This window comes from Electrona antarctica (assembly GCF_951216825.1).
Source record: "Electrona antarctica genome assembly, chromosome: 2".
Lineage (NCBI taxonomy): Eukaryota > Metazoa > Chordata > Actinopteri > Myctophiformes > Myctophidae > Electrona > Electrona antarctica.
In genome coordinates, this window is record NC_136807.1 from 5,541,790 (window position 1) to 5,562,599 (window position 20,810).

Sequence of the window (20,810 nt, forward strand, 5' to 3'; positions counted from 1 at the left end):
ATGCCCAAGAAGATTAGGGATTTAGAGCCCGATGTAAGAAGAATTGAATGAAAAGATTTGTATTATTTTCCATGTGAACATCCATGTTCTTGCAGAAGTGGCACAGCAACCAGACCTCGACCATGCATGCCACACCTCACACCCCTCTTGCTCTACATGTTATGCTTGACTGGGAGTGCTCCTCGATTCACATGTACGACTTAAAAATAGAGTCGTGCACACAATTTGCCTGTTGCGACTGAGCATATCCAGTGTGGGCACTGCAGGCTCTGGTTACAGGGGGGGGGGGGAGTTGGGGGGGTGTCAAAAGAAAAGCTTAATATTGCAGGGATAGTGATCCACACTGCCATTGCAGAGTCCAGTAGCTGACCACCACTTGCCAGTCCTATTGGGAGGGTTGTCTTGGAAGATCGTCAACATGCCTAAAGTCATAATGCCAGGTACAGTAAGTGTGGGCACAGTTTGTTTGGAATGAGCAGCTTTTTTCATGAAGGACATTTTCTGATGGATGTTCTTCCTCAAATTATTTTAATAGCGTTCCAGTGTTTTTGAATGAAACCTGTGTTTGTACCTTTCTTCTTTTCTGTGGATTCTATTTGCCAAACTCGTGGTCACTTTTGAAAACAAAAATGTACAGTAGGCTATAACATCGCTCTAGAGTGAACACCTCACACCTCTCACTTTGGTTTTGGACATTTTCATTTTCTGATGGAGCTACACACCACATCCTCCGGACTGGAGCACACCCTCAGCAACTGTTGAGGCCATAAATTTCCCCATCTGTTTCCCCGTGTGACATTCTATAGGATGGCATGGTGGAGAACTGCTCTCAAGGCTTCAGCGTCCAAACTCAGGGGTCTAACTATGTTCTAACTTGTCAGGCCCAGAGGGAGTAATCTATAGTTTGCACAAAATGGGAACAAAATATACATGACGAGGAGCCTCACATTCTGTAATGTTTTTAAAATGTTAAAGTAATTTCAAGTAATTATGAACATTTGTTTTAGCTCATAATTTTGTTTTAGTTTTAGGCCTACGCTACATCACAATATTAGGATTCCTTACCAGTAAACTACAGCTTCAGCTTGGATCTGGTCACCTGGTAGTAGCATTTTTATCATTTAAAGTTCAATGCATTTGACATTACATGCCATGCATACACATTACATAATGCTGCTGAAGTGTGCACCCTGGCTCTCCACTGTGACAGGGCTCCAAGTGGTTGCATAATGTCAGTGAACTGATATTTGAAGGCAGTGGCCACTCAGCAGATTCTCCTATGTCGAGTGTCTGCAGTGATCTGACCTGGCATGCAAAAGTGATACGTGATTCAGTGATAATTTGTAAGTTAATCACCAAGCAATGCACTAAGTAATCTAGACTAGTTAAAGGGGGATGAAACCATAGGCCGATATTGTAGCTTGTTTCCCAGTGAAGGTTAAAATCTACAGATTGATAAAAACATGGTTGTCTTCATACTACACTATGATGCCCTTTAATGGCGTTGCGTTGGTCCAAATCATAGTTACATTGTTGAAGTTTCCTACAAAGATACTGTATGACATCATGTCGGCATACATTTCTGATTAGCCTAGTAGCCAAAAAGTGAACCCGGACATGTTGAGTACACCAAGGTTTTATGTTAGAAATGTTTAGTCTGGGTCCCCAGCATGTAGAAACTGCCGGATGCTAACTTGCATATGTTGAGCAATTTTCATAATTGGCATAATATGTGACCATACCATTAACAACATTGTAATTGGTATGGTCACATATTATGCCAATTATGAAAATTGCTCAACATATGCAAGTTAGCATCCGGCAGTTTCTACATGCTGGGGATCCATACTAAACATTTCTAACAAAACCTTGGTGTACTCAACATGTCCGGGTTCACAATGGGACTCTATGGGCTGGCTACTAGACTAGATACCAGAAGTGGTTACTAAACATAGGCTCACTACTTCCAGCTGACGTCACGTGACCAACTGGCATACTTACACATTGTTGTCTACTGTCCACAAAGCTGCTCGCTAGGGAGTTTATTGGCCTGATGTGACACCTGTTGTGGGCTGTGTGTATATACACGAGTACCTGCAGTGGCTGTGGAATCACGATGTTGTGGACACAGGTTTCCTCCCTGCCTTCACAGACTGCCAATTAAAGTTTTTATTATCAGTGATTGGGGGGTAAGCAATAACAGGTAGAATGCATTAGATTGAGGCAGTTCTCAAATCGAGCTGGTTTCTGAAAAACGTCAAATATTTATTCAAAAATGTTATGCTGCTATATATACTGTACAGCAACACAAACCCCAAAACCAGGCCTGAAGGGTAATTACACCAAAAGGGGTTCCCGTCCTAAATGGATTAAACCTTGTTTCAAACTTTACAAAAATAGTGAGAATGGCCAATTGGCCATTTTCACTCTTCCTTTAAAACCTTTTAATAACCCTAACATGTTGCCTATACATGCCCAAAATAGTGAACCCAAGTTTAAAGTGGTTAATATAAAATTTGAAGACAAAAACTATTAGTCCACCACATAACTTTCTCTGATATGTTTTGCCATAACGCAAAGACGCTAATCTAACTTGGTTAATTGTTTCACTAGTTGAACCATTGTTGGTGGTAAAATATGACTTAAGTTGCATCCTTTCTTTCGTTGAGATAACCAACCTTATTTTGTTTTGCCCTCGGAAAAATGAGGGTATAGAAAGTCCACAATGTACAGATGTTAAAGCTGCTATAAGCAATAATATGTCAAAATATTAATGACCTTTTTATTTTTTTGGTATTCAGACAGCCAGCAATGGGTAGAACACTCCCAAAAATAATTTAGTCTCTGTGACACATCTAGGGGCCGCAATCTGCATTCAAAGATGTTCCTAGAAGCTTTGTCATTGGTCGAAAAAAACCCGGTCGCAGTGACTAACAAATCAGGAAGCAGACAGGCAAATCGACCAATGACAAAGTTTCTAGGAAAATCTTTGAATGCAGATTGCTAGATGTGTCACAGAGACAAATTTTTTGGGGGAGCATTCTACCCATTGCTGGCTGTCTGAATACCAAAATAAATAAAACTAAAAGGGTCATTCAAATTTTGACATTATTGCTTTACTGTAGTGGGATATGATGAAAATTGACGCGAGTCACGCAACTTACACTATTTGCTAGCTCGCTGTAAAGTCTCAATTGCAAGGTGAACATTAATCAATATTAAAGTGACTAATTTGGACTGGGAGCAGACTTACTGATAGTAGGCTACAAAAAAAATGTTTCCTTCAGACTTATGTGATGAATAGTTGTGTTATTTCTCTCCGAATGCCTGCAAGCTGAGATGGGACATCCATATAGGCCTACTGTATGCATGCAGACATGAAAAACATGAGATCTAATAGTACTACTCAGAACATCCAAGTAGCCTACTGTATATACTGTTGTCTTTGGACGTTGATGTTTCCGCTGAAAAACCTCACACTGATTGCATCACTCCTGCCTCTGAGTGGCGACATCATTGTCCCATCATGTACACTCATGTATCCTCTAATACTAACATCCATCATTGTAATTTATCGTCAACTTTTAACCACTTGAACCCTAAACCAGTGGTTCCCAAAGTAGGGTCCGGGAGTTCCATGGGGTCCCCAGCTAAATGATGGTTAGGAACAAAATGGACCCTTATGGGTCTGTAACTCTGTACAAATGGAACCAAATGGACCCATATGGGACTTTAACTCAGAGAGTGTACAAATGTGTACATTTGTACACTCTCTTAACATAGATTTTACAATATAAATTGGGGGTCCCAGAGATAGAAATGTCATGTATGTCAAATGTATGTCAAACTGAGGGTCCTTGAAATTAAAATGGTTGAGAATCACTGCTAGAGCGGTAAAAATCTGCATCTCTTATGGGTGGGTCCCTGGCATATCTTTCCTAATGGGGGTCCGCGGCCTAATTAGTGTCAATTTGGGGGTCCTTGAGATGAACCCCTGCCCTATACCACCCATGGGTTTGTACTTGGTTCCCTCCTTTTTCCTTCTACACCAACTTTGCAGAAAACAGCCCATCTACAAGCTATGCCATTTCTGCTTAGTGTTCACCTATAATGACTTAACCATGAAAGCTACGCTAGGGTTCATGTGGTTAAACCATCTACCAACACATACTAGAATGTCTATTTCATGCCTGTTTGTATTCGTAACCTCCAGTGTGTTTTCTTCTTAACCAGGGACATCATCGTTGAATACTGGGTCATCATTGTTGATTCCCAGAGTCCTAATACTGTATTAATTAAATGTTTGTGATGTGTCATACCATGGTAATACTGTCCAGTTATTAGTTAACATTTCACAGCAGTTATGTGTTGCTTTACATCTTTATGTGTAACATCATTTACATTGCTTTATTATAACACCTTTTAACCTGTTCATTGCTAACATAACTCTCTTTTTTCTGGGTTGTCCTTCACTTGCTGGGAAAATACATAATCAGGTGGTGAGAGTAAGTATATAATTGTCTCGGCATAGAAAGACTTCATTCATTTATCCATATTTGTTTTGTAGAATAGTACTGTATGTGGATATGATAAATGAACGAACTCAATGAATGAGACGATGACATTCCTATACCGTTGTTCCTAGAAAGTGTACATGCTGTTCTGTACGCGTGTTCACGTACACGTGCATGTGACTTGATCTCTGTAGAGTAGAGACCCCTTTGCCACCCACGATCAGTGGCGATGCTGTCGAGCAGCATGAATGACTACAAGAGCTATTTTTGTTGCCAATATGAACTTCCGCACCTTTGACCTGCCATGCTAGTTGGTGTCCATGTGAGCACCTTTGACCTGCCATGCTAGTTAGTGTCCATGTGAGCACCTTTGACCTGCCATGCTAGTTGGTGTCCATGTGGGCCAAACCATCTGTATTTCATCATGCTGTTTATGTGCATGGGTCTGTGGATTTGGAACTTGAACCAAACTACAGTATGTCTTGGGTCACATGACCAAGACATACTGTACTTGGTTGATGATAAGAACATACAATGCATGTTCTGAAGTATGTACTGTCGCCATGCAGTGATGTAGTATCTGCCTCTGGCTTTTATTGTTGTAGAAGTCCATGTCCGCCTGCTGTTTCAACTGTTTTGACTGCAAGCTTTAGATCAGAATGAATGTACTTTTAAGACATCTCACATGCTTTGCTATATCATAGATTAGACATATTTTGTGGCTTGTCCTACATGGTCATCTGTTTTGAGCTTGAATGCTACAAGAGCTATAGGCCTATAGATTGAGGAACCAAATAGAACAGGTCGCCACTTCTCCATTGAACTCAATGGACACGGCCGCCCTTTTCTATTCGGTCGCCCTATCGCTTTGATTGGTGTCCTCGAGCTCGATATTGTTTGTAGCCTATATAAACATACGCACCTGCCATGCTAGTATCCATGTGAGTCAAGCCGTCTGTATTTCATTATGGTGTTGTAGATGCATGGGCCTGTGGATTTGTACTTGAATCAAGTAATACACTTGGTCATGTATACAAATACAACGCATGCAGCTACTGGAGTAGCGTGCCGTATGTAAGTACTGTCGTCGTACAGGGATATTTGCCTCTGACTTGTATTGGGTAACCGTTGTGATAGAAGGCCATGTCCCCCTGATTTCTCTATTACAGCCACCATGTTTTAGAATATATACACTATATATATATATATATGTACACTATATTAGTTATCTTTTTATGGCTTATTGTCCCATGGTTTGTTTTGGGATCAATCTTGCATGCGTTGGTTCTTGTCGTCTGTAGGCCTATCTGTTCATCGGTTCACCTTTCAGTTGTTTAAGCTTGTTAAAACAAAGTGCCAACATTCAACTCAGTGCTTACTAAATCAATTCCCCCCGTCCGTCTGACAGAGACCGATGACAAGATGCGCGCCTTCGCGGAGAAAGTCTTTGCGTCGGACAGCGCAGGCGATGGCGCCCATAGTGAGATGTCCCTGTTTGATGTGGACGATGAGTGCCCTATGTTCCACCAGGCGATGGCTCAACATCTGCACGACGATGACGACGTGGAGAAACGGTGAGTAAAGGGTTTCAGTGATACTCTATCCCATCAGATTCTAAAAATGTCTTCTACATTTCTGAAAAAGCTATGTTTCTATGTCAGTCGTTCTTCGATTTTTCAAAAATAGCAGACCTACAAGCTCGTAGCGCGCCACTCGGTGGCGCGCTATGAGCTTGTAGATCTGCTATTTTTCAATAGCTAAAGCATAACATAATGCTAACACCAAAAGGGGTTCCCGCTCAAAATGGGTTATTTAAAACAAGTGAGGGCGCCTGGTAATCAGTAACCGAACTGATTCATGCAGACTTTGTATCTACATTCGTACATACCTTCAGTATGACCTTTTATTTATTATGCACTCACATTGGTCATATAATATATGCACTTTATGCTCCTCTCTTTCTCTGTCTTTCACTGCAATGATGAGCCTTTAGGCACAACCAGGTTTTTCACCCACCTTACTTGTAATGTGATGATGTGACAATAAAGATTGATTCTGATTCTGATTCTAATGTTTGTTTAAATTTCTCTAAACAAACATTAAAAGTACATAGACTTGGCTGCCACTTGACGTCACCTTAAAAGTGCTCTAAACTAATATTACAAAGTCCATATAGACTTGGCTGTACCTGTCCTGTACTGGTAATCTGTTAACCCATTTTGACCTGAGATCGGATTCTAAAAATGTCTTCTACATCCTGACAGTTTTCTGAAAAAGCTATGTTTCTATGTCAGTGGTACACCAAAGGGGCTCCCGCCCAAAATTGGTTAATGAAGTATTAAATCAACCAACCAATTCATCTCTTCTGAAAAGACTGCTGCTAGCGTTCAAGTGTTTTTTAAAGTCAGACCAAGCACTAAATCCTGCTGTGTACCACTGACTGCCTGCAGTAAGAAGCGCTGCCGCGCCACCATGGCTGTGCCCGTGGCCGGGTCCAAGTGGAGTCCCCTTGGTTCCACTGTCCATGCGGTGGAGGTGGACACGCCGTGCTACCTGGAAGTACCCGATTTCCAGCGAGTGGCCATCATCGGAGACTACGCCTCTGGGGTAGGCTCTCTTTTAAATGTTGTTTTTTTGTGGCTTTCGCCTTTATTTTATATTTTTTATGGAGGGACAGACAGTAGGCTGACAGGAAATGGGGAGAGAGATATGGGGGGAAGACATGCAGTAAGGGCCGTCGGGATCGGGAGTCGAACCCGCGGCACACTGCCAGGCTGGATTACCAGCCAAGGTGCCTGGACCACTGAGCCATGGCCCAGTGTAGGCTATCTTTTACAAAAAAAAACTAAAAGAAAAAGTGAGACAACATAGAGTGCTGTTATCAACATGTCAACAGCATACACACGTGTGGTGTCCACACCCGACCCCTAACCTAGAAAAAGCTGGAATTTGGCATTTGGCATGGAGCAGATCCGGGCCTGCCCTGTGGGTCAAGTTGGTGTCATGTGATGTTTACCCACATTTTTTTTGTCTCAATGTCAAGGCCGTGTGTCTGAGAGGTCATGACCTCTTACGACAGCCAGGGCCTTCCTCACAGGAATACATGTAGGACCTTATGATGTGTTCCCAGGAGTCCATCCATTCCTGCAGGGTACAGGGAGTTCCTGGGTTTCCAAAGTGTAGCGTGACCATTTAAGGGGAGAGTGTAAAACAGTTGGTTTTGCATTGCTCACTATTATGGTACCTATACGGTTATGCCACTATATTGGTGTGTTTGCGGTACTTCCCAGCGGGTATTGCACAATGCTGCGCACGCTGTTGCAGTCTATTATGTGAATGGCAGTGGCCAGTTTATCATTTTAACCCACCCTGAGATCAGATTCTAAAAATGTCTTCTACATCCTGACAGTTTTCTGAAAAAGCTATGTTTCTGTTAGTCTTCTTCGATTTTTCAAAAATAGCAGACCTACAAGCTCGTAGCGCGCCACTCGGTGGCGCGCTATGAGCTTGTAGATCTGCTATTTTTCAATAGCTAAAGCATAACATAATGCTAACACCAAAAGGGGTCCCCGCCCAAAATGGGTTAAGTTCAACTCAGTAAAATATCTCATTACAATCTTATCAGAGAGAAATTATTTTAAAGTGCTGACCTTTTGTTCCAGCTATGCCAGGAAACTAATTGTACAATTCGGAGTGTACAAATGAAACCCACTGGACAACTGGATTAACCCTGGGGATTTTATTGTGTAGTATTATAAGTGCAAATGCCTGAAGCAACCATTGATGGAATAATTACCTATATATTAGATACTGTCCTTCATTGAAGGGTTTACTTGAGTAAAATACAGACGTATTGCATCAAAATATACTAAGTTACAATGCTACCGACCCCCCCCCCCCTTTTCCCCTCACTGTATATGTTTCTTTTCCCTTTTTACCTCTATGATGAATTCCTGTTCTGTTCTTTGACTATATAGAAGTGTCTATTTGTACGTCTCTAAATGTTTTGATGAATTGAACATGGTGGACCCTCTTGTAAACAAGTGTAATGCTTAATTGGGTCGTCCACTCACAGTTAACAGTCTTTGTAATGAGTTTGTGCTTGAAATGTACTGTAATTCTGCAAACTGTTAATACATATTTCAATCAATCAATGAAACTCATTATGTAGAATTGCGAATGACTTAACTCTTACTTATCTACGTCTCTACTTTACTCTTTACGCTTTAGGTAACCATGGATGATTTTGAGCTGTCCTGCAAGGGTCTGTACCGTGCTCTGGTCATCAGAGAGAAGTACATGAAGCTGGCCTACCAGCGCTTTCCCTACACCGCCTCCCAGTACCTCCGGGAGATTGAGGGAGAGCCCTTCAGGGAGGAGGACGTTATCAAGACCCAACCAGGTGTGCATGTACTGTATGGCCACCTACTGGTGGTGGGCAGTGGTCGGAAAAGTACCCAGATATTTTACTTAAAGGAGCATTCAGTGATTTGGGTGATTTTAAAACCCCCCGGTCCACCCCGGTAACAAGATGTGCACATGCACGCACTACAGTAGGGGGACACGCAACAGGCCAACAGCACACACACCAAGGCCCGCCCCCGCTCGATCATGATTGGCGGAAGGCCCCTCTCTATCCTGATTGGATGAAGGCTGGGCCACCTAGCCAAAAATTAAACCTAAGGTTTTTTGACCCCCAATGGTTAACTGGGGACAGGGAGGAACTCCTTATATGGTCAGCACACTCTATAGTAGGGAGGATTATCACAACAAAACAAAAAAATAAGTGATATTTTAATTAAGTAAAATCACTGAATACACCTTTTAACAATTCTGCAATATAATATACTCAAGTTTCAAGTAAAAATCCGGAATTCAAAATGTACTTTAGGAAAAGTACAAAAGTATTGGCACCAAAATGTACCAACACCACTGCCTCCTACTGGTGGGCCAGGAAATGACCACTCATACGTTTCATTCCTGAGGATGTGGGCCTGCGTTCTACATGGTTTATGTATATTGTACTGTACATCAGGGGTTCCCAAAGTGGGGTCCGGGGACCCCCAGGGGTACTTGAGGGAGTTCCAGGGGGGACCCAGCTAAATGATAATTTGCAACCAAATGGACCCTTATGGGTCTGTAACTCAGAGAGTGTACAAATGGAACCAAATGGACCCGCTAGGGTCCATTTGGTTCCATTTGTACACTCTCAGAGTTACATTAACAGTGGTTTTACAATATAAATTGGGGTCCCAGAGATAGAAATGCCATTAAATGGGGGGTCCGTAGCATAATGCGTGTTAAACTGGGTGTCCATGAAATGAATGTTTCGGAATCACTGCTAGAGCTGTAAAAATCCTCCCTTATTGGCATAATGTTTTCAAATGGGGGGTCCGTGGCCTAATACATGTTGATTTGGGGGTCCTTGACACAAAAAAGTTTGGGAACCACTGCTGTACATGATGAGGTATACATTATGTGCTGCTAACTTCATGAAACTACCCCCCCCCCCCCTCAGTCTTCACCCCACCTCCCAAGAACGGGGAAGACCCCTTCGACGCCACGAAACTCCCTGGGAAAGTGGACTGGGTCGCCCGCATGAAGGACGGCGTCATCTATGTTTACGACAACGCTGCGGCCGCGGACCAGCACCAGCCCCAACCCGATCTGCCCAGCCCTGTCTACGACACCTTCATCGACGACATGAACTTCCTCATTTCCCTCATCGCACTGGGCCCAACGTGAGTCTCCTTGAGATGTGTCAAGTCTTCCGAACCGTCGTCGATTGAATATTTCATTATGTGCGCAGGTGTTTTTCCACGTTGTCCACGTCGGACTATTTGAGTGCTGCTCAATGGCGTGCACAGACATTTAGAGGGGCAGGTGCTCAAGTGAAAAAAGGGCACCTTGTGCAGCGCATGGAACCGGCCGGTTGCCTTAATAGTGTGAGATTTATAGATTTTGGGGCATAAATAAATATATTAGAAGCTTTTTTTAATCAACAATTGATCACTGTCACCATGGTCCACATACTGTACACTGTACCCAAAAAATATAAAACCTAGTGTCTATCTGTGCACGCCACTGGTGCTGCTGCATGGAGATCATACAGAATTGCATGTATAACCACGTTTTAATCCAACCTGGGTCTTCTACATGCAAAAACAAATACAGTATACTCTATCAGAGTTATAAAGTAACAGTTGAGATTTTTAATTACATAGATGTGAGTTCATGTGTGGATTTATTTCTCCCTGGCTGGCAGGAAGACTTACACTCACCGCCGCCTGAAGTTCCTCAGTTCCAAGTTCAACGTGCATGAGATGCTCAACGAGATGGACGAGTTGAAGGAGCTGAAACTGAACCCACACAGGGACTTCTACAACTGCAGGAAGGTAGGCCTGACCTCGGCAACACAATGAACTCGCAGGGTTTATGGGAATGGTTTAATGCAGGGGTTCCCAAAGTGTACCCTAACCCAGGGGTTCTCAACGTTTTTGGCCGGGGACCCCCGGAAATGCTTTGGCAATGTCTCGGGACCCCCGCCCCGCCCCCTCCCGACCCCCAATATAAATTGACTGCTACAATAACCTTAAACCATTTTGGGCGGGAACCCCTTTTGGTGTTTTAAGCATTGTTATAATTTAGCTATTGAAAAATAGCAGATCTACAAGCTCATAGCGCGCCACCGAGTGGCGCGCTACGAGCTTGTAGGTCTGCTATTTTTGAAAAATCGTGAAAATAAATAAATAATAATAATAATAATTTGGCGACCCCCCGAGGGGTCGCGACCCACGGGTTGAGAACCCCTGCCCTAACCCACCCTAACCCTAACCCTAGGGGTACTTGAGGGTGTTCCAGGGGGTACCTAGCTCAATTAGAGATAGTTAGGAACCAAATGGACCCTTATGGGTCTGTAACTCTGAGAGTGTACAAATGGTCCATTTGGTTCCATTTGTACACTCTCAGAGTTAAATTAACAGTGGTTTCACAATATAAATTGGGTTACCAGAGATAGAAATGCCATTAAATCGGGGGTCCGTAGCATAATGCGTGTGAAACTGGGGGTCCATGAAATTAATATGTTTCGGAAAAACTGCTAGAGCCGTAAAAATCCTCCCTTATCGGGGTCACTGGCATATGTTTTCAAATGGGGGTCCGTGGCCTAATACATGTATTTTTGGGGGTCCTTGACACGAAAAGGTTTGGGAACCACTGGTTTAATGAATGCAGGACATCCACAGGTTCCTAACAGGAGGCCAGACATTTTCTGGCACGGATGGCACAATTTGTGTTAAATCAAATAGAAACACTTCTTACCCACTCTCTCTCGCTGCAGGTTGACACGCACATCCACGCAGCTGCCTGCATGAACCAAAAGCACCTGCTGCGCTTCATCAAGAAGTCTTACCGTGAAGACGGGGACCGCGTTGTGCACAAACTGCACGGCAAGGAGGTCACCATGAAGGAGCTGTTTGAGCACCTCAAACTGCACCCCTACGACCTCACCGTTGACTCCCTGGACGTACATGCCGTGAGTTCTGTTTGGGGCGGGGCTGCTGCGTCAGAATTAGGAATCAGAGACCAAAGTATTGAGTCCAATTAAAGCTGCAGTTTGAATTAAAATCACTCACACATCTACGGTAATAATAAGTACAATGTGTGAATAATCTGAAGGGTGACATCATTGCCTTTAATTGTCAGGTGGAAGCACACTAATGTTGAAAAGGTTTTGACGTAAAACTTGAAACTCACGGCCAATGTGTTCTTTTCTCATCCTCTTCCTATGAAGGGCAAACAAACCTTCCAGCGTTTCGACACGTTCAACGCCAAGTACAACCCTGTGGGAGCCAGCGAGCTGCGGGATCTGTACATGAAGACAGAGAACCATATCAACGGAGAGTATTTTGCCACCATCATTAAGGTTAGTCTCTTATGCTGCTTATGTCACATAATGTTTACATTAAATTCAGATGTCTCAGTAGATGTAGCCAGGCGACCGGAGAACTCCATCTACTGAGACATCGACATTTTATGGGCTAGAACAGTGGAGAAAAAGACAGCTGTCAAACCTAAGTTACCTAACTAATACACATAGATTACAATCTGAATGATGGTTAGTGTTTTGCACTTCCAGTATAGATTATTGTATTGTTTGACAGAGGGCAATGACTGATATTGAGTGCTCTTCAAAGTCAAAGTCATACGATTTGTCACACACGTTACCGCAGTGAAATTTGTTCTCCGCATTTGACCCATCTCTTGGAGCAGTGAGCCGCAGCCAAGGAGCGGTGAGCTGCAGCCGTGCCGCGCTCGGGAATCATTTCATTAGTAGATTTGATCCCCCAATCCAACCCTTTGATGCTGAGTGCCAAGCAGGGAGGCATTGGGTCCCATTTTTACAGTCTTTGGTATGACCCGGCCGGGGATCGAACCCCCGACCTCCCAGTTTCAGGGCGGACACTCTAACCACAAGGCCACTGTCTGGTTGATATATATATGGTCATGCCCCATATACTGATCTTTTAGCAGTGTGTGTTGAACTGATCAGCAAAAACAGATTCATCACATGTGGATACAGCTGTGTGGAGTGGTATGACAGTGTTCATTTATACCAAACAGGAAGTTGCCGGTGACCTTGAGGACGCCAAGTACCAATACGCGGAACCACGTCTGTCAATCTATGGCTGCAAAAATGACGAGTGGGCCAAGCTGTCCGGCTGGTTCTGCAAGCACAGAGTATTTTCCCCGCAGTTAAAGTGGATGATTCAGGTGCCCAGGATCTAGTAAGTGTCGGTTCGGTTTTCTGCTTCCTGGATTTCACTCCGCAGTCACAGTGCAGTTTATCCTGTCTTTGGCCTTAATTTAGACATATTGTCGGGACTGAAGCCTTTTGTATACTCTAGTATGACAGTGTCACTTATAACTGATGCAATAGATGAGTATGCAATCTGTTCATTTTGGCAAGCGACTCCCTCACACAATATAGTAGCCTATATGCTTAAAGGGGGTGGTAGTGAGATTTCGTTGTTAAAAAGTTTTAAATAGCTCTACATTCTAATAGCAACTACAGTGTTTGATCAGTAACAGAAGTCACCACGTCGTCTCTCCAGCTCTTTAGCAAACAGAAAATACATTTTCAGGATGGGATGCCAATTTTATCCAACCAGGAAAGAGAACTTATTCAAAATACAGGATAAACAAGTGAAATCAGAAGTGATGGACCGAAAACAAAATATGGCCAGACAAATATGGGCTGACAAAATTGGAACTGAAACAAAATAAATGTTAAGCTACTAAATGATCTTTGTGAGGTTCTCTCTCTCTCTCTCTCCTGATTGGATATGATTGATGTTCCAAACTGAAAATCTATTCTGTGTGATGGAGCTAACTTTTTATTTTTAACAAAACAATATAAATTACACACCTAAGTGTGGAGGACGACCTCAGGGGCACATTTATGATGCTATAGATCAGGGGTTCTCAACCCGTGGGTCGCGACCCCTCGGGGGGGTCACAAAATTATTTTGGGGGGTCCCCAAATTAATCTTTCTTTTTTTGCAACCTAATGGCTGGAAAATGGAAATGAAGAGTTTACATATAGTACACATGCAAACACCTCCCTAATGATTATATCTGGTCTCAGTATTTATTTATGGTGTATTGTCTCTATTATTAAGGTTATTGTAGCAGTCAATTTATATTGGGGGTCGGGAGGGGGCGGGGCGGGGGTCCCGAGACATTGCCAAAGCTTTTTCGGGGGTCCCCAGCCAAAACGTTGAGAACCCCTGCTATAGATAGCTTCCTGCCATGAGACGCTTTGTGCACTTGGGCCTACTTTAAAATGATATATTAACTTGTGATTTAATGTCCTTTCTTTACGTCAGTGATGTCTTCAGAGGCAGGGACTTTGTGCCCCACTTCGGGAAGTGTCTGGAGAACATCTTCCTGCCCATTTTCCAGGCCACCCTTGACCCACAATCGAACCCTGAGCTCAGCATCTTCCTCAATCATGTAAGACCAACAGATGCACATGGAAACATGAGACCAGGATTAACTACTTTCACCCTACCATCACCAACTACTAATGACCAGGATTAACCACTTTCACCCTACCATCACCAACTACTAATGACCAGGATTAACCACTTTCACCCTACCATCACCAACTACTAATGACCAGCATTAACCACTTTCACCCTACCATCACCAACTACTAATGACCAGGATTAACCACTTTCACCCTACCATCACCAACTACTAATGACCAGGATTAACCACTTTCACCCTACCATCACCAACTACTAATGCCCAGGATTAACCACTTTCACCCTACCATCACCAACTACTAATGACCAGGATTAACCACTTTCACCCTACCATCACCAACTACTAATGACCAGGATTAACCACTTTCACCCTACCATCACCAACTACTAATGACCAGGATTAACCACTTTCACCCTACCATCACCAACTACTAATGACCAGGATTAACCACTTTCACCCTACCATCACCAACTACTAATGACCAGGATTAACCACTTTCACCCTACCATCACCAACTACTAATGACCAGGATTAACCACTTTCACCCTACCATCACCAACTACTAATGACCAGGATTAACCACTTTCACCCTACCATCACCAACTACTAATGACCAGGATTAACCACTTTCACCCTACCATCACCAACTACTCATTTCAACTCAGACTCCATCTCTTATTTGTAGTTAAGTTATTTTCTTCAATAGGTATTGTTAATTTATTATTAATCCATATTAGCATCTTATGCTTTTTTTATTTTCTAAAACAAAAATATTAACAAAATATGGTAGTTCAGAAATCAGGTACAGAAGCCAAACACTGTTTGAGAACATCACCTACTGACTTTGACTGGAGAGTGGGAGACCCCCAGGGCTCTGTCCTAAGCCCCCTCCTGTTTTCATTCTATACTTTACCATATTATATACTATCCATATCTAAAAGCTCACAACGTGTGTCCTTGTGACATGTTGTGAGCGTGTAGATTGGCTTTAGTGAAGATGTAGAGTGAAGAAAATGCCAGCACTCATTATACCTGGTTGGCCTTCCTCAGCGTTGTGAGGAAGGCCAACCAGGCCGAAACACGTACGTTGTCCACTCTCGTCAGAGGTAAATAAAATCATGTATAAAGGACATATAATGAATGCTGGCATTTTCTTCATTTAATTGCATCTTCGAGCCTTGCACCTAGAAGGATTTTGTTCTAACCTGGAGTGCTGCGGGTTGTCTGCTTCGACAGTACTTTTTGAGTGGTGTAAACCACTCCTACAACTGGCTTTTGTGTGCAGAAAAAAATGAGCATGGTTGCTATGTTCAAAATAATTTCTGACGTAATTAAATCACACCCGGGTGAACTGGATGACCGTAGCAACCATGGTCATTTTCTCTGCACAAAAAAAGCCAGTTGTGAAATCACATCCAGGTGTGATTTCATTACGTCAGATCAGAGCTGATCAGGCTATATAATACCTTGCCTTATATAATACCTCACATCGGACAAAAACTCCAGCTGAATCAACTTCATGGTCACAAATCATCACATCAGAAGACGAGTCTACCTAGCCAAAGATCTTTAACGTCAGACATTACGTCAGACCACAGCTGATCATGCTATATAAAACCTTACACCACTCAGTTCACACGGGTGTGATTTTTTCTAAGATGTGGAGTGAAAACGCTGCTTTTTCCAAATTTGTTCTTCCCAGAATAGGGATGCTGGTTCATGTGGTAAGAGGCGACGTCATTATGTTAGTGGACAATCTCTCTCTCTCTCCTCCTATGCTCCTTAGGTGACAGGTTTTGACAGCGTAGATGATGAGTCCAAGCACAGTGGCCATATGTTCTCCACCAAAAGCCCCAAGCCAGAGGAGTGGGATATTGCAAAGAACCCATCCTACTCTTACTACATCTACTACATGTATGCCAACATTGCTATGCTCAACCAGCTCCGTAGGTGAGTATCCTTCTGTTCAATTATGGAACATAATTGATCATCTGTTTTGATCTATTTTAAGTTTAACCATTTTCAACCTGGTGTCCTCTTTTTGGGTAGCCTACAGTATGTCAGTATAGGCAAAAAAAGGTCAAAATAACACATATTTGAGGATTATAAGTCATTCATAATACTGAGGATTATGTAATGGAATTGTAAGTAATGGACATTAAGTAGTGAACGTAGCCGATCTACAGCCTATTTTTGCTATTCGCCATAGGACAAACTAAGTACAGTATCGTTCAAGTGGTTAAGCGTACAGGATCATAATAATCACCACTATCTCATAGAAAGTGATTTTATGACGGGAACAACAGGGCAATAATTCTCAATAAATAAATCAATAAATCTTCAGACCACTTCCGGTTTTTGTGACACAACCCCAGTTATTATATTAACTGTTATGGCAGTTGCCTGTCAATCTGTTTTAAATGTTCTTCCGCTTTCCAGGAAGAGGGGGATGAACACCTTCCTGTTCCGGCCTCACTGTGGAGAGGCTGGTGCCGTCACACATCTGCTGGCCTGCTTCATGTTGGCCGACAACATCTCCCATGGCCTCAATCTCAAGAAGGTCAATGTCCACTGCCTCCTCAAATTGAGCATTTCATTATGTGTCAGATTATTGTCCAGTGGAAAAATCTCTTTTAGTGATAATCTAATCTCTCTGACGTTCATGCAATACCTGTTATAAACCAGTAGGTGTCCCACCATGACCACAGGATCTAAAGGCAATAGGAGAGCTGGGAGACTAACCTCCTACAGCAGCTCTTCTTCTAATCGCTGTACTAGTTACAGTTACACCAGTGGTTCCCAAACCTTTTCATGTCAAGGACCCCCAAATTGACACTAATGAGCCCGCGGACCCCCATTTGAAGAGATATGCCAGGGAGCCCAATAAGATAAGATTTGTATGGCTCTAGCAGTGATTTTCAACCAGTTTAATTTCAAGGACCCCCAGTTTGACATACATTAGTCTACAGACCCCCATTTAATAGCATTTCTATCTCTGGGACCCCCAATTTGTATTGTAAGATCAATACTAATTTAACTCTGAGAGCGTACAAATGGAACCAAATGGACCCGTTAGGGTCCATTTGTACACTCTCTGAGTTACAGACCCATAAGGGTCCATTTGGTTCCAAATTATCATTTAGCTGGGTCCCCCCTAGTACTCCCTCAAGTACCCCTGGGGGTCCCCGGACCCCACTTTGGGAACCACTGAGTTACACTATATTGTATTAGTCAAGTCATGTCCAGTCATCTTTATATATATACACCAAAGTAGCACAAAAACAACAGTAGTTAGTTGACTGAAAGTGCTTTCCAATCATGGATGACAAAACAAGAACACACAATAGATCATAGTCCACAAAAGGAAGACTAGAATGTAAAACACATACATACTCTTACTGTAGAATTATATAAAATCTCAGTAAAAACACAGTAGCAAAATTCAAAAGTAAAGAGAAATTGAAACAAACAAGCAACCGATAGAAGTTTTGTAAGATGACATTAAAAGTAGGTTAAATACATTAACGATAAAACATAAACCACGGGTCCACTTCAGACTGAGCTTTTGAGTCTGAAAGAAGCTGATGAGTGGGTGACTAGGTAACCTGGTTTCAGAAAGTGTAATTCATAGATTGGAGATGAACTATAGGGCCAAAACAGGGGTGATGTGCTTTCTTTTCTTGGTTCCAGTTAAACGTCTAGCAGATTTTGAACCATAAAATGGAGGGTGGACTGAGTCAACCCAAAATACAGGGATTTACAGTAGTCCAGCCGAGATATCTGTTTCCAGCCTGCCCTTATGTGTTAAAACAGACTTCAATTTGGCTATGTTCCTAAGCTTACAAACACTACAGACTTGTGTAAATTTAGCAGACAGGGGCCAATGCTGGTGATGGAGTTAGGGCCGGCAAAGACAACCATGCACTTGAAGTAAAAAATATTTTATTTTATTCATAATATAGCAGCTTAATTGTGTGTGTGTGTGTGTGTGTGTGTGTGTGTGTGTGTGTTAACCTTAGACCCATTTTGGGTGGGAACCCCTTTTGGTGTTAGCATTATGTTATGCTTTAGCTATTGAAAAATAGCAGATCTACAAGCTCGTAGCGCGCCACCGAGTGGCGCGCTACAAGCTTGTAGATCTGCTATTTTTGAAAAATCAAAGAACGACTGACACAAAAACATAGATTTTTCAGAAAACTGTCAGGATGTAGAAGACATTTTTAGAATCTGATCTCAGGTCAAAATGGGTTAATTGTGTGTGTGTGTGTGTTAAAAGTGGAAGCATTCAACTAATGTCAAATGTTACTGTGACATCTATACACTATATACTAAACATGGCAGGCTGGTCTAACCATGCTGGTTCTCCCCCACCATGCAGAGCCCAGTGCTGCAGTACCTGTACTTCCTGACCCAGCTACCCATCGCCATGTCCCCTCTCAGCAACAACAGCCTGTTCCTGGAGTACGCCAAGAACCCCCTGTTGGAGTTCCACCAGAAGGGCCTTGTGGTCTCCCTGTCCACTGACGACCCCATGCAGTTCCACTACACCAAGGTCAGGGACAGTCTTCTGCACATACAGTAGTGTGCTCTTGCTTAGCAAAGGCATTTGCCATTACATACAAGAAGATGCTTGCATATGCAATCAGAATCTTAGTTTAGGAGATGTTGAAATTTACCTGTTTTGGTTATATTTGGTTGCATGCCGTGTAATGCACCAGAAATGTATTTGTTTCAGTTTGGTGTTTGATTTAAGGTTAGTTCTTGTGTGCATATGTAGTGTTAGTTTTAGGAATGGACTAGTTTTCATTTTTATCTATTATGAGCCTGAGGAAAGTGTTAATTTATAGGTATAAAAGGTAGGATTAAAGTACGCGTGACATCAGATATGATGGTGGCAAAAATATATACTACGATTTTACATGCTTTCATTTTTTACTTTTAGTTTTAGCTAACTATTATTAACGCACACGTTTATCAGCAAGTGTGACTGAATCTGTGTGCTGCTCACAGGAGCCCCTGATGGAGGAATATGCCATTGCAGCCCAGGTGTTCAAGCTTAGCACATGTGACATGTGTGAGATTTCCAGGAACAGTGTCCTGCAAAGTGGCCTGTCAGCCGAGGTAAGTAAGGCTTGACTGTGTGGTAAAAAAACACATCAAACTTACACATTGCAACTTTCACAACCAGGGTTTTCGCTGTGTAGATATAGCACTTATAGGCCTACCTGTGGTTTCTCTACTACAGGAGAAAGCTCACTTCCTGGGTACCCACTACTTCAAGGAGGGTCCGGAGGGCAACGACATCCGCAAGACCAACGTGGCACAGATCCGCATGGCCTACCGCTATGAGACCCTGTGCTACGAGCTCAACCTTATCAAGGAGGGCCTGAAGGCAGAGTAAACAACAGTGCCCATAATAAAACTCCCTGCAAAGTCAAAGTATAGCCCTTCATTCTTCACCAACCCAGAAATGGATAACTGTCATGTGTGCCTCATGTACCATATAAGGTTATGTGCTTTCAAGGAATGGAATCATAAGCAAAACGCCTTGATTTGTGCCTGTACGCATACAGTACGTTTATATGACTTCAAGGAATGGAATCATAAGCAAAACGCCTTGATTTGTGCCTGTACGCATACAGTACGTTTATATGACTTCAAGGAATGGAATCATAAGCAAAATGCCTTCTATACTGATGTACTCTCCATTGAAAGCTGAAGCTTTCAGTCTCATACATGGGAAACGTAGGCCTGGGGGGCCCCATGCATGCAGCCCCACCTTCACTTAATGCCCGCTGGTCAATATTAAAATATAATCTATTATTGATTCCAGCTGTTCCAATTCCAAGCATGCAAGTTTACTATTTTATTATTTATGTCCAATATAGTTAATATTAGTAGTAGTATTTAGTAGTCGGTATAAAAGTATTTGAAATGAAATGAAAAGGTTACACTGAATAATAATTGTTAATATCCCTTTCTTTTTACATCTGTGACTATTATAGATTATGAGTTATGGGGTTTACAGTGTACTACTGGTGAGAGTGCAGATACGCAATGTGGCCACCGGGAGTGAGTGGGTGTACATTTAGTGGCCCTCTCCATCATCAAAGTTGCCCACCCCTGCTGTATATTGTCCACATATGATATCTTAAGAAGTGTTTTGTATAGCCTATTCCCATGTGTCTATACATACATACATGTGTTAAGTCAGTGTGGCGATGTGTCTTATGGAGCAACACCGTG

The 20,810-nt window shown here is 42.6% G+C and overlaps 1 protein-coding gene across 2 annotated transcripts; it reads left to right on the top strand.

Moving 5' to 3' along the window:
• The first annotated feature begins 311 nt into the window (after positions 1 to 311).
• ampd1 (adenosine monophosphate deaminase 1 (isoform M)) lies at positions 312 to 20,187 on the top strand. Of its 2 annotated transcripts, none has more exons than XM_079489738.1 (15): positions 312 to 445; positions 5,925 to 6,088; positions 6,965 to 7,121; positions 8,745 to 8,916; positions 10,033 to 10,255; positions 10,780 to 10,909; positions 11,854 to 12,048; positions 12,307 to 12,438; positions 13,137 to 13,300; positions 14,402 to 14,528; positions 16,351 to 16,514; positions 17,004 to 17,124; positions 18,943 to 19,116; positions 19,575 to 19,685; positions 19,810 to 20,187. In XM_079489738.1, the coding sequence occupies exons 1-15, from the start codon at positions 419 to 421 to the stop codon at positions 19,963 to 19,965; spliced, it is 2,217 nt and encodes a 738-aa protein (XP_079345864.1). In that variant the 5' UTR covers positions 312 to 418; the 3' UTR covers positions 19,966 to 20,187. The 2 variants fall into 2 exon arrangements, with proteins under 2 accessions (XP_079345864.1, XP_079345865.1); XM_079489739.1 differs by having other exon boundaries at positions 363 to 440; positions 5,923 to 6,088.
• Positions 20,188 to 20,810: the final 623 nt, after the last annotated feature.

Coding starts and splice junctions, on each gene's coding strand:
- ampd1 (XM_079489738.1), top strand. CDS start 419: ATGCCTAAAGTCATAATGCCAGGTACA. Junction 10,256..10,779: donor CTCATCGCACTGGGCCCAAC/GTGAGTCTCCTT, acceptor CCTGGCTGGCAG/GAAGACTTACACTCACCGCC. Junction 19,686..19,809: donor AAAGTGGCCTGTCAGCCGAG/GTAAGTAAGGCT, acceptor TCTCTACTACAG/GAGAAAGCTCACTTCCTGGG.